Source organism: Salmo salar, chromosome 25 (assembly GCF_965601325.2).
Source record: "Salmo salar chromosome 25, fSalSal1, whole genome shotgun sequence".
NCBI classification, from domain to species: Eukaryota; Metazoa; Chordata; class Actinopteri; order Salmoniformes; family Salmonidae; genus Salmo; species Salmo salar.
The window spans coordinates 34,671,099-34,684,866 of NC_138315.1; the positions used below are offsets into that span (position 1 = coordinate 34,671,099).

The 13,768-nt window shown below is 39.9% G+C and overlaps 1 protein-coding gene across 5 annotated transcripts; it reads left to right on the forward strand.

The window, feature by feature from the left end:
• Nucleotides 1-1,018: 1,018 nt before the first annotated feature.
• LOC106586639 (nectin-3) lies at nucleotides 1,019-10,165 on the forward strand. 5 transcript variants are annotated; one of them, XM_045707595.2, is made up of 11 exons: nucleotides 1,155-1,382; nucleotides 1,610-1,646; nucleotides 1,803-1,884; nucleotides 2,420-2,767; nucleotides 5,259-5,564; nucleotides 5,861-5,963; nucleotides 6,140-6,294; nucleotides 6,827-6,923; nucleotides 7,052-7,082; nucleotides 7,493-7,613; nucleotides 8,326-10,165. In XM_045707595.2, the coding sequence occupies exons 3-10, from the start codon at nucleotides 1,830-1,832 to the stop codon at nucleotides 7,610-7,612; spliced, it is 1,215 nt and encodes a 404-aa protein (XP_045563551.1). In that variant the 5' UTR covers nucleotides 1,155-1,382; nucleotides 1,610-1,646; nucleotides 1,803-1,829; the 3' UTR covers nucleotide 7,613; nucleotides 8,326-10,165. The 5 variants fall into 5 exon arrangements, with proteins under 5 accessions (XP_045563556.1, XP_045563551.1, XP_045563552.1 ...); XM_045707596.2 differs by having other exon boundaries at nucleotides 8,382-10,165; XM_045707598.2 differs by having other exon boundaries at nucleotides 7,514-7,613; nucleotides 8,382-10,165.
• The last annotated feature ends 3,603 nt before the right edge of the window (nucleotides 10,166-13,768 follow it).

The following is a 13,768-nucleotide window of genomic DNA, read 5'->3' on the forward strand; positions in this document are numbered from 1 at the left end:
AGAGCTTGAAGTTCCTTGGTGTCCTCATTATCAACAAAATATAATTGTCCAAACACACCAAGACAGTCATGAAGAGCGCACGACAACACTTATTTGGCATCGCTCCTCAGAGATCCCGTGTGGCTCAGTTGGTAGAGCATGGTGTTTGCAACACCAGGGTTGTGGGTTTGATTCCCATGGGGGACCAGTACGGAACTTTTTTAATGAAATGTTTGGATTCACTACCGTAACTCGCTCTGGATAAGAACATCTGCTAAATGACTAAAATGTAAATGTATTATCCTCAAGGTTCTACAGCTACACCATCGAGAGCATCCTGACTTGTTGCATCACTGCCTGGTATTGCAACTGCTTGGCCTTCAACCGCAAGGCACTACAGAGGGTAGTGCGCATGGACCAGTACATCATTGGGGCCAAGCTTCCTGCCATCAAGGACCTCTATACCAGGCGGTGTCAGAGGGAGGTCCTAAAATTGGCAAAGACTCCAGCCACCCTAGTCATAGACTTTTCTCTCTGCTACCGCACGGCATAGTCACTTTACCTCTACCTACATGTACATATTACCTAAATTACCTCGACTAACCTGTGCCCCTGCACATTGACTCTGTACCGGTTCCCCCGTATATAACCTCTCTACTGTTATTTTATTGTTGCTCCTTAATTATTTGTTATATTACAATTTTTCTTCTTTAAAGTTTATTTTAGAAAATACTTTCTTAACACTTATTTTTCTTATCTGCATTGTTGGGGCTTGTAAGTAAGCATTTCACTGTAAGGTCTACAACTGTTGTATTCAGCTCATGTGACATACGATTTGATTTGTTAATAAGTGGTGGCGTCCCATACTTTCAGCCTGTTGGCCTGAGGTAGGACTAAATATATTTACATAGTGGAGTAGGGTGGTGTTTTTATTTTTGATTTAAGTGAGTGTAGAAACGTTTAATCATGAATGCTCATTATGTATTTGTAGCCTACTTATCATTTTGATAGTAGGCTAATATAGACACTTACAGCATGTGTTGCTTTCATTATAAGGCTTATATGAGGCTTTTAATTTTTTGCGGCTCCAGACAGATTTATTATTATTTATTTTTTTGGTCCAATATGGCTCTTTCAACATTTTGGGTTGCCGACCCCTGGGTTAGATGGTAGGCTATTTGTCTATTTATTTGTCTATTTTTTAAGCAAAGTATAAAGGAGTTATACTCCAGCCTCAGAGGCGGTAATGCAACATTTATTCGATGCCAACCGACGTTAAACCTCAACGAAGAAGAACCTTTTCGGTTGGACGCCTTTACTGAATAAGCGTTTTCCTACTGGAGCGGTATTCTGGTAGGAAAAGGTGTCGGATGCTTCAGCAGAAGAACTTAGATTCATCAAAGGTTTGTGGCCTATTACATTTGCAGTTGCTCTTGTTTAGTTCCATTATTACTGACCAATGTAGGACTGTTTGTTTATTTTTGTAATAAGGTATAGGCTACTTTGCAAGATGTGCATAGTCTCCATCAAAGAGTAATGATTGCAGACCATTGCTCGAATAATTAGCATTGTATGCAACATAGTGTACCCTGGGTTTATAAACGCGGTTATCGACTCTTTTGCGGTACAGTCGATAGCGCGCTGGACTTCGGGCTAGAATGTCGAAGGTTCGTGACCTGCTCCCTGCTGTTTCATTACAATACTTTGACATTTGATGTAGCTTACCCTACGTAACTATCGTACATAAACAATTAATAGGTCCTCATTATTACAAAACGCCAATCTCAAAATATAATATAATGCTATTATTACATTTTCCCTAGTGATCCTAGCAATGAGAAGAGCAAAGCATGTTACTGATTCTGTGCTGTGTGATTCTACTCATCATCCAGAGGGATACAGAAAGTAGGTTTCCAATTGATGTCATAAAATGCCATACTTTTGAGTGCATGTTTTTTTCAGTCCTGGTCCTTTTAGGGTACGATAAGGCACACACATCAGCTCAGTGTGTTTACTATGTTTTTAACTCAGTCGTTTTGAGACATGCTGAGCATGCACAAGTATCTGGGAATGTATTGAATATCTTAGTCTTTATTAAGTGTAAGAATAGAGTCAGGTCTTTTGGCTTATTATTCTAATAACATATTCACTAAGTAGTTTCAGCCGAGACTGGACCCAGATCAGTATGTGCTTTAGCCATCTCCTCTGACTATGGCTGCCCAAATGGGCTTAGGGTCAAAGATTGAGCAATTGGCACATTTTGTTTTTACAATAGCCACATTTCAGCATCAATAGGATATCATAGTTCATAAGCACAGCTAAATACTAATAATGGTCTTATCTGTGTGTTTATGTAACATCTCTGTTTATTAGAGTTCATAAGCATCTATTCTACAGGTCTCTTTTGGATTTGTTTTTTTGGCTTGTGTTTTCTCTTCAGGTACACAGGTGATTGGAGGACGCAGGACTGTAGTACTGGGGGAGGATGTGGACTTATCCTGCAGACTGATAGAGACAGACGAGGAGCTTGAACAGATAACATGGCAGAAAAGTACTTGGGAAGAAACACAGAACCATAATTTTATGCTGATTCATCCCAATGGGGTTACTAAGTTTATTGCACCAAATGGATTGGCAGGTAGAGTCCAGTTTATTGGGAACCCATCAGAAAACCTTGGATCTATTAGAATAACAGCTGTCAGACTGTTGGATGAAGGCACCTTCACATGTATCTTCAGTGTTTTCCCCAGTGGCGCATACAATACAGAGATACCTCTGACTGTGCTTGGTAAGAACTCTTCCTTCACTCATTGATTCGATGTTTCTACTTTTGAAAGTCTAGAAAGACTGCGTGTGATAATCAACACTCGACAGTTGGTACTTTTTAAATTTTTTTACAAGATTTTATTTGATATTTTATCAACAATACAAAACAGACACATACAAACAACTACATCATACATACAAACGTCTACAGCACACCCGCCAGACCCACTAGCCCCCACCCCTATTTTCAGCGCCCGCTACACTTTCTGCCACATGGCTTCAAACTGCACGATTTTCTTTCTCTCCATCACCCACGCTCTTTCAAAAAAAATTATTAATAAAGCATTTGAACTTTCCATTTCTTGAAAGACGGAGGATTGTCTTATTTCCAGATTTTGAGTATAAGTTTTGTTTAAAGATTATTGATAAGAAGAGTATTGTCCAACCCATCGGGTATCTCATTGCACCCTCATATGTCATATCTTGAAATATAAAGACGGACAAATTAATAGTATATTTACATTGCAGTACCTCTGCATCTTGCCAACTCCGCCCATTACTTTTGAATTTTGTAACATTCCCAGAAGGCATGAATTATTGAGTCATTAGTAGTTTTACACTTCAGACATGACTGCCGTTGTGCGGTAGAATTTGTGAATTTTTTGACCTGTATTTAAATTCTATAAATGTATTTATTCTGGATTAAGCGTACATTTTTGTTAACTGTAATCTCGTTAGTTATGTTCCAACCTTCCCTCCATCTTGTGCTAATATCAGTTATTTTAAATCTTCCAAAAGTTTATATTGTCTGTTGAAAAGGCTCTCTTCAAGGTTTTGTAAAGCTTACCAATCATATGAACATCCTTTTCTGACTCATCGGAAGGCAAGAAAGGACATGGAACCCTTCTGAACTTTTATAAGACTTTCATTGTATTATTATTATTTTAATTTTTTTACTTTAACATCAGGAGTTCCGGTAAGCTGATGAATTTCAAAACATGTTTTAAACTCTACGTACAGTATATGGCAATATTTGTACATACAATCTGTGCCTTTACTACTATAGCCCATAGAAACACATTGAATAACACATTCATTAATGGCAAAAAAGACAGTCTAAGAATATAACTGGGAGATATAAGAAAGCTCCGGAAATATTTGTATTTGTTAACACTTTCTGAAGGCACTGTATATATATTATTTCTGGTGTAGAGTAAAACACTCAAAACCATGCCCATCGTTATCATATTTCTCAGTGTGCTCTATTGGAGGTAGATTTATTGTTTGTTTCAATATCTGTGTTTTTGCAAGTCCAGTGATTAGTATATTAATATTATGCTACACTAAGATAAATAACATATATTTTTCTAAACTAATCCAAAATGTTACAAGTTGGATTTATTGCACCCATTACTCAGAATGTTATTCCAGTTCAGATGATTTAGGTAGGCTTACTTTCCAAGCCAGCATAATGTGACTTGCAGGCCTGATGTGGCCTGTAAAACATGAGTTTACTTTGTAGGGTATAACTAGGCTCTCAAAGAAAGGCTTAATGATATATACTGTATGTAATGCATTGTCATAAAGAGTTTAATTTTAAAGGCTAATAAGGTTGGTGGAACCGTTCATAGAGGGTTCTAGGAGGATTCCTTCAAAGATATAAGGGTTCTTGGGTGGCAGGTAGCCTAGCGGTTAGAGCGTTGGGCCAGTAACTGAAAAGGTAGCTGGTTTGAATACCTGAGCCAACAAGGTGAAGAATCTGTTGATGTGCTCTTGAGCAAGACACTTAACCCTAATTTCCAGTGGTGCTGTACTACTATGGCTGACCCTATAAAACAACACATTTCACTGCACTTATCTGGTGTATGTGACAGTACATGGAAGCAGCCTTCTATGGAAGCAGTCTACATAGAGGGTTGTAACCCTCTTCCAAGGGTTCTAACTACCACCAAGAAGGGTTCCTGTATGGGGACAAACCAAAGAACACTACATTATATGGTTGTATTTTGCGTCTTTTTTCCTAAGAGTGTATCCTCTTACTCAAGCTGTAACCAGAAGAGTACAGGCATTAATAGTTTACCTAATGGTGGAACAGATGTTGGAATATATACACCACTATATACAGCATTCCTGAACGGCATAATCACTGGGCTGTGAATGCTTGTCAGTGGAACTGCTGAAAATGGAAAAACAGCTTTAGTGATGTGTGTGAAACTTAATACCTCAGGTGCAGGTACCTCTCATCAGGGTGAGCTAAAACCTGTTAACTGGATTTGACCAAACCTCCAATACAGTAAATGTATAGCTACTAATGGTGTATATTGCAATTGGCCAGATGGAGAACATGAAAGGGTTTATTTAAAGTTTGTTGGTCATGTGACATGAGCATTTGGATAAGTTTCACATGATGGGCTGTGTGTATTTTGGTTGTTTTTTTCATGCATGGTTCCACATTTATAACTAGTGACTTGTTCATGTTTTCTATTCTCTGTTGATTTGTGTTCTGGTCATAGTCCCTCCAGTGGTGAATGTGACAGTTGATGTTACTCCTGTCACCGGGGAGAATGAGGTTGTCTTGGCAACCTGTGTGGCTGCTGGAGCCAAGCCACAGGCAGATGTAAAGTGGAAGACAGGTACATTGGGCAGTTTGTTGAGGACAGTGACTAACTCCACCCAGCACGCCAACGGAACCACCACAGTACTCAGCCACCTGCTCGGGGTGCCGACCAGAGCAGCCAATCAGCAGCAGGTCCAGTGTGTGGTCAACCAGTCTGCCCTGGTAACAGAGAAGACCTACAACTACAGCATAAACATCCACTGTAAATATATTCTACTACCACTGTCCTACACTATAGACATCCACTGAGGCACACAAGTGGTATGGACCTTTATGTGCTTTCATTGTACTGCTCCTCTACTGCAAGTAATCTATCAAACTGAAATGAAGGAAGAAATATTTCTTAGTGTTTCCTCATCTGTGGATGAAAGTTTCTTTCCTGCCCACTGCTCAGAGTCTGTAGTGTCATTGTTATGGGTCTGTCTTGGTGTGTAGGTCTATTTACATTCTATATCTGCAGTAACTGTAACCACCTCTCTCTCTCTCTCTCTCTCATAGATCCACCTCAGTCATTGAACATTACCCTTAGTGAGACCTCTAAAACCACAGTCTTACTATGTGTAGCAGATGGTAACCCACAACCCAACTACACCTGGAGCAGGTACTCACTGGAAACTAGTTCAAACCAGTTTAAATGTAAATGTTAGGTACACTTGTTTAAACATATGAAACAGATTAGCTTGAAGCTTCAGTATGTTCATATATTATGATGGTAGTCAAATGATGCCTTTGCCTATCTCACACACACACAAAGCCCTTCTCCTCTCTCTCCCCCAGGTTGGTCCAGCCATGGCCTGGGTCTTCGGTGAGAGCAGAGGGAGACAAACTGCACCTCCTCAGTCTCAACTCTGAGCTGAATGGTCTCTATGTCTGTGAGGCCTCCAACCCTTACGGACGAGCAACTGGCTCCCTCTATGTACACATATCCTCTGGTGAGAAGCACCTGAGAGAGAGAGAGACACACACACCCCCACTCACACACTATTCATGCTGGTTGCTTAACTATTTGCTTATGCTGTTTTATAAGATGCTTATAATTGTTCTATGATTGACGGATTGATTGAATAGTTTATTGTCCCATAGGGACATTTGTCTGGTAACAATATTGGCATTCCTGGTATACACATAAAACACATATATGAAGTTATGAGAAATGTGATGTTGCATGGATGACAAAGTTGAGCCAGATGTGCACTTATCTTTCACTGCATGTCTTAGTATCAGACTTATGGCCTCATTACCCTTTCTATAGGAAGTTACTGTATAACCACTAACTAAGATGGTCATGATACACACTCATCTCTTACTGCATATGTACATGTCTTATAACCTGGTATTTTCTCTTTGCTTTCTGCAGGAAAGTGTTTTCATTAGAGCCATGATGGTTGCTAGGGCAACAAGATTACATGTAATTATAAATACAGACTGTTTCTTATATTAATTGTATCCCCTCTCTCTTCACAGAGACCTCTGCTGTCTGTTGGGTTCTACTGGTCATTCTCTGTCTGATTGTTTCTGCTGCACTTGTATGGTACCGGTGGAAATACGGACAGTTTCCTTGGTAATATCAACTACTGTAATATCATGAACTGAATTTTGCATTGTGAAAATAATGCATTTGCATTAGATGATCATATATTGATTTTGCTCAAGTTAATATATTTTCTTTTCCTGGACTATATTTTCCAGGAGTTCAATCGTGGCCAAGGCACCAGAACAGGTATGCTGTGGTTAGTGAGTAGTTACAGATGTAGGATCTTAATTTGAGTCAGTTTGCTACAGAAGGAAAAGAATCGTGCAGCAACAGGAAATGTGAATTATTATGAAAATTATAATTCATAGACATTTTTGTAAGGGTTGATACATTTTTCATGAGGAAAATCTAATCTGAAATTTCAAAGTGGAAACTGCAAATTTTAGAAGCTTTTTTAACCTCAAATATACTACAAGTGTTAAATGTCCTACATTGCAGGGAAGTTCCCCAGTTCCCTCAACTGGCTGATCAAATGAAGTTGCTACATATGTATTTCACTGACCTCCATTGTTTTGTGACTAAACTTACGAATTAGGTTTCTCATTAGCCAATGGTTTCTATGTAATGATACTTTAATAATGTCCGTTTGATTCAAGACTATATCAATATCTTCCAAGACGAGGAGACATGACAAGGTTGAGGAAGGTGAAGATGACTCATTGGCTGCAACTGTCCAAACCAGGAAGGAGCCTGAGGAGGAGGAAGAAGTATCATGATGTATGGAACAATATACCTTATTTGTTTTTTGTAAACATAATTTTTTTTATTTGGGTTATTCCAAATGTTTTTTATGTTTGATAGATTGTCTGTTCATTAAGTATATTTATTGTGTTAGCTCGAAGAAATCGCCGGACAGGTTTAAGGGAATGCCAGAAAAATCCCATTCTCCAATGTTCTAACCATCTGCAAAAAATAGGCACATTATCCCGAGTGGCGCAGTGGTCTAAGGCACTAGAGATCCTGGTTCGAGTACAGGCTCTGTTGCGACCGGGAGACCCATGGGGCGGCGCACAATTGGCCGGGTTAGGGGAGGGCGTGGCTGGCAGGGATGTTCTTGTCCCATCGCGCTCGAATGACTCCTGTGGCGGGCTGGGCGCATGCACGCTGACACGGTCGCCAGGTGTACAGTGTTTCCTCCGACACATTGGTGTGGCTGGCTTCCAGGTAAAGCAGGCATTGTGTCAAGAAACAGTGTGGCTTGGTTTTGTCAGACGCATGACAGTGTGGCTTTTGTTTCAGAGGACGCATGGCTCTTGGCCTTTGCCTCTCCCGAGTCCGTACGGGAGTTGCAGCGATGAGACAAGACTGTAACTACCAATTGGATACCACGAAATTGTGGAGAAAAAGGGGTCAAAAGTTTTTACAAATTATACAAAAATAAAACAGAATAAGCACATTCTCCAACTATCTAATGAACAATATCTTCTAGGACATTGGAAACCTCGATTCCATCACCGCTTCACCCAGTGCTGGTCATCGTTTCAGATTTTTGTTCCCCTCTCTTGGACTCCGCCTTGCCGCGGTTGAGGGGCTTTGATGCTTCAGCGGGAACAACAACTCTCCTGTATGTATGTATGAATGTACAGTATGTACAGTGCTTTCAGAAAGTATTCATACCCCTTGACTTATTCCATATTTTGTTGTGTTACAGCCTGAATTTCAAATGGATCAAAAAAAAATGTTTTTCTCGCTCATCTACACATAATAACCCATAATGACAAAGTGAAAACATATTTTTTGAAATGTTTGCATATTTATTGAAAATGAAATACAGAAATATCTAATTTACATAAGTGTTCACACCCATAGGTCAATACATGCTAGAATCACATTTGGCAGTGATTACAGCAGTAATTTTTTTTTATTTGTACACACATTTCTAAAATCATAATTCCACTTTGACATTATGGGGTATTATGTGTAGGCCAGTGACACAACATCTAAATGTAATACATTCAGACTGTAACACAACAAAATGTAGAAAATGTCAAGGGGTGTGAATACTTTCTGAATGAACTGTACTGTAAGTGTTGAAGCCAACTAAAGGGAGCCCTGGTATAAGCTAAATGACATATGTATGAAATGGAGAACCTTGTCAGTAACTACTACTGTACACACACCTTTGGCTGATGGTACTTCTTGCAGCGGCTCCAAAAATTAATTCCTTTATATTATGCGGTTATGCAGTTTTGGTACAGGGAGCAGTTATACTGTAAAAGGAACCATGAAACCAAGTGATCCACTGGGAACAGAAGCTCCACTAACAGCTGCCTTATGATCCACGTATTAACCCTATCCCTGATGAACCCTGTATTATTTGTTGTTTTAGACTAGCATTAGTGTAGCATGGCATTTTTGGCCACCGGTGGTTACTGTTTGCAGTTAGTAGTTAGAATGCAGGTATTTTCACTACATTAGTAGTTACAATGCAAGTATTATCACTACATTAGTAGTTAGAATGCAGGTGGTTAACTACGTTAGTAGTCAAGGCCTTGCTTTGGTTAGTGCACTGTAATGTCCTTGTTTTTCAGCCTTGGAAATAGGAACACATGGACAAGCTGTTGCTTGGCGTCGGCCTCTTATCAAGTTGAAACATGTTTAAAGAGGAACCTAGTCTGCACACCTGCCTTTTCTTAAATCAACAATGAGTGCCGTTTTTTAATCAGCAATGAGAGACAGGTGTGTGGGCTTGGGGGTGGTGGGTGGTGTGTGTGTGTGTACAGTACTAGTCCGTACATTTCTTTGTGTTAATTGGTTGGTTGCTAATTAAACATACACTACCGTTCAAAGGTTTGGGGTCACTTAGAAATATCCTTGTTTTTGAAAGAAAAGCACAATTTTTGTCCATTAAAATAACATGAAAGTGATCAGAAATACAGTGTAGACATTGTTAATGTTGTAAATGACTATTGTAGCTGGAAACGGTAGATTTTATTTTTAATTGAATATCTACATAGGCATACAGAGGCCCATTATCAGCAACCATCACTCCTGTGTTCCATTGGCAAGTTGTGTTAGCTAATCCAGGTTTATCATTTTAAAAGGTTAATTGATCATTAGAAACCCATTTTGCAATTATCAGGAACAGCTGTACATCGTTGTTTCTGATTGAGAGTCATACTTAGGGAGCTTGTTTTCACCTGTCTGTTTTTGGGTAGTTGTTTTTGCACTGCTGTTAGTATAGCCTGCAAAACTGTCGTACTGTCGGTTTTCTTTGTTTCTTGTTTTTTCGTGTTCGCAATAATAAATAAATAATGATGAGCACGCAACCCGCTGCGCCTTGGTCTAATCTCTTCGACAGCCGTGACAGTTTGTCTGTTGCCAGTTCGTCTAGCCTCGTCAAGCCTACCAGAGTTTTTATATATTTTTTTATTTTTACTATTTTCTACATTGTAAAATAGCATTCCAGGTGAAGCTGGTTGAGAGAATGCCAAGAGTGTGCAAAGCTATCATCAAGGCAAAGGGTGGCTACTTTGAAGAGTCCTAAATATATTTTGATTTGTTTAACACTTTTTTGGTTACTACATGATTCCATATGTGTCATTTCATATTTTAGATGTCTTCACTATTATTCTACAATGTAGAAAATAGTAAAAATAAATAAAAACCATGGAGAGTAGGCGTGTCCAAACTTTTGACTGGTACTCTAATTCCACAGTGCAGACATAGCAAGAGCATAAATAGCTATATCACAAAATACCCATCATCATAAAACACTATGTCTCACGTTCAGTCATGAAATCAACATGTGTTGGCTGAATATGGAAATTGGAGATGAGTGAGCTAAATAAAACCAAACTTCCCACTACAAACTAAAAAGAGTGCAGGTACCTATGAACAGCTCATTTAAGCTTACAAAATTATTGGTAGGAAGCTTCTCTATAGACCCTGAATGGGAGAGGCAGTCAGGTGAAACTCACTGATACATGGATAGTAGGATAGGGTTAATAGACAGAAGTATCTTTGTCCTGAATTAATGAGGATATGTATTCTACAGCTGGTATGTACTCAATGTGGGCAAAATGCATCACTCAATTCATTTAGGGTCTTCTTTCTCACCGGTCTATTTTTTTAGATTATTTCTGGTGTGATTGGAACAACAAGATCACATGAGCATCAGAAGGCCACTCAACCCACAACGCTAGATTTATTTTTAGGCAGCCTAAATTCTGGCAGAAAATATATGTTGGCAGACAGAAGTTCCAGTGACAGAGGCGTAACAAAATATATAAAAAAAAATACTATAAAAATAACTATCACGAAAAGAGGTCAGATAACAACAAAGAAGTCACTGTTTACAAGCCTCTGCCTTCTACACCAGATTCAGAACTGAATGCTAGTAGCCAAGCCTCCAGCCAGGTTCCTAACTTGATTAATATGCTGTTACTCTTAGAACAGACATTTCAATCTAATATGGACTAGTGGCTGTGATGGAAAGTCCCGTGACGTGATCCCTATGGTAACGGCAGAGATCAGTAGAGCATGGGAGTGCCTCAACCTCACTGACATGGCTTTATTTATGTGAAGCGTTCAGCTGTGTCCCTCTGCTCACTACTTTCTTTGTACACAAAGGAGAGAGAAGGCAAGAGCAGTTGCACTGCTGTAAATAATGATAACCATTCAATAAAAACGTCAATAGTTATCTATTTTCCAAGCGCAGGAAATTTACCGATTTTCAATTTGCACATGTATTGAAAAACAACGTTTATTTAACAGTTTGACACATTCACCAAGTCTTTCCCAGGCCTCGCTATATCACTTCGTCTTTCTCCCATCATGGTGTGACCAGTGGCCTTAAGTTGTCATGCTGCAGTGAGCATGTTTCTCTATATGTGTTCACATTACTGTAGTTGTTATTCATAATGGACATGATTTTCATTTTCGTCGGTGAATACTCCTGGCTGGGGAGCGTCGCTGGAGACTCCGGGCTGGGGAGCGTCGCTGGAGGCTCAGGGCTGAGGAGCGTCGCTGGAGGCTCAGGGCTGAGGAGCGTCGCTGGAGGCTCAGGGCTGAGGAGCGTCGCTGGAGGCTCAGGGCTGAGGAGCGTCGCTGGAGGCACAGGGCTGAGGAGCGTCGCTGGAGGCTCAGTGCTGAGGAGCATCGCTGGAGGCTCAGGGCTGAGGAGCGGAACAGGACGTACTGGACTGGGCAGGCGCACTGGAGGTCTGATGCGTGGGGCTGGCTTTGGAGGTGCCAGACTATTAACACGCACCTCAGGGCGAGTGCGGAGAGCAGGAACAGGCACAGGGTACACTGGGTCTTGGAGACGCACTGGAGGTCAGGAGCGCACGGCCTGCACAACCCGTCCTGGCTGGATAGTCACTGTAGCCCGTTTAACAGTTTAATAACAGTTTAATATTTTATCAAGGTTTATGACGAGTATTTTTGTAGATTGTTGTGCTGATTCACCGTCAGTTTTGGTGGGAATACATTTTCTCAACGTCACGCACCACTGTAAAATGCTGTTTTTGGATATAAATATGAACTCGATAGAACAAAAAATGCATGTATTGTCTTACATAATGTCCTAGGAGTGTCATCTGATGAAGATTGTCAAAGGTTAGTGCATCATTTTAGCTGGGTTTCTGCTTTTGGTGACGCCTGTCCTTGCATTGAAAATGGCTGTGTGTAATGTTTTGTCTATGTACTGTCCTAACATAATCTAAGTTTATGCTTTCGCTGTAAAGCCTCTTTGAAATCGGACAACATGGTTTGATTAAGGAGATGTTTATCTTTCAAATGGTATAAAATAGTTGATTGTTTGAGAAATTGAAATTATTCGATTTTTGCAGTTTTGAATTTCGCGCCATGTATCTTGTCAAGCAATCCCGTTAACGGGATGAGAACGCGAAGGGGTGTCCCCAAGAGATTTTAAGATATTGTGGCTTCTAGGTGTACAGAAGGAACACTATTAGCTCTCCAATTTAGCTTCTTGCGATACCTATCGGTTGAGGGACTGTGTTGATCTCCACTAATCATGTCTACTCAGTCTATGATTGTCCTCCCCTGTGACACCCACTGGCCCATGTCCTCCCACCTTTCTGAGGGCTCCCTGGCGAGAGATACATGGGGGCTCCACCTTTCTCTGAACAATGTCTGGTCTTGTGGAAGTAGCTCCACTTCCACAGCAACATGAGTGCTGTCATAGTGTAACCACTTTAACCCTATAGTTCTCTCTGGGGTTCTAAGTAATGCTTCCTCATAGACAGGATCTGGACCTGGGTGTTTGTTATACCAGAGAGCACAGTGTAAGTCATCGGGAGACATTTTAATGAGTCCTGGTACTAGTTGTTCTGAGAGTTCCATCAAGTTAAATTACTATCGTAGTTATTCTGCTCCTTCTCACAATCTAGAATTTTAGGAGTATTCATATGAATCCTGAATTATCTTTTATTCTATGTGCCTCTTTTTATTTTTAAACTCTGATTCAATTACAATCTGTGTCTATTTGCTATTAATCTTTATGTGTATGCTATTTACCATTGTTAATCTAGAATTGAAGAATAATTATTCGTAGGCCATAGAGGCGAAATAATTACAATTTAGCAATAAACACTGGAGTGATAGACGTGCAGATGATGTGCAAGTAGAAATATGCCTTTCAAGCTACTTTTTTCAAATCCTCATTAGTCGCATCACGCTGCCTTAGAATGTATTACCAATAGAAACATATAGCCTAATGTTTGTACCATAACTACATTTGCATAAATAACAAATTAAGCAGATACTGTAGGAGGACTTGTTTCTTGGTTAATTGCTCCACACAGATTAGCCGCATGTACGCACTCCCCCAGAAATAATTTGGGGGATTATCCTTTATATTTTATGTTCAATTGTATACTTCATATTTTCAAATAATACCACGGAATTCT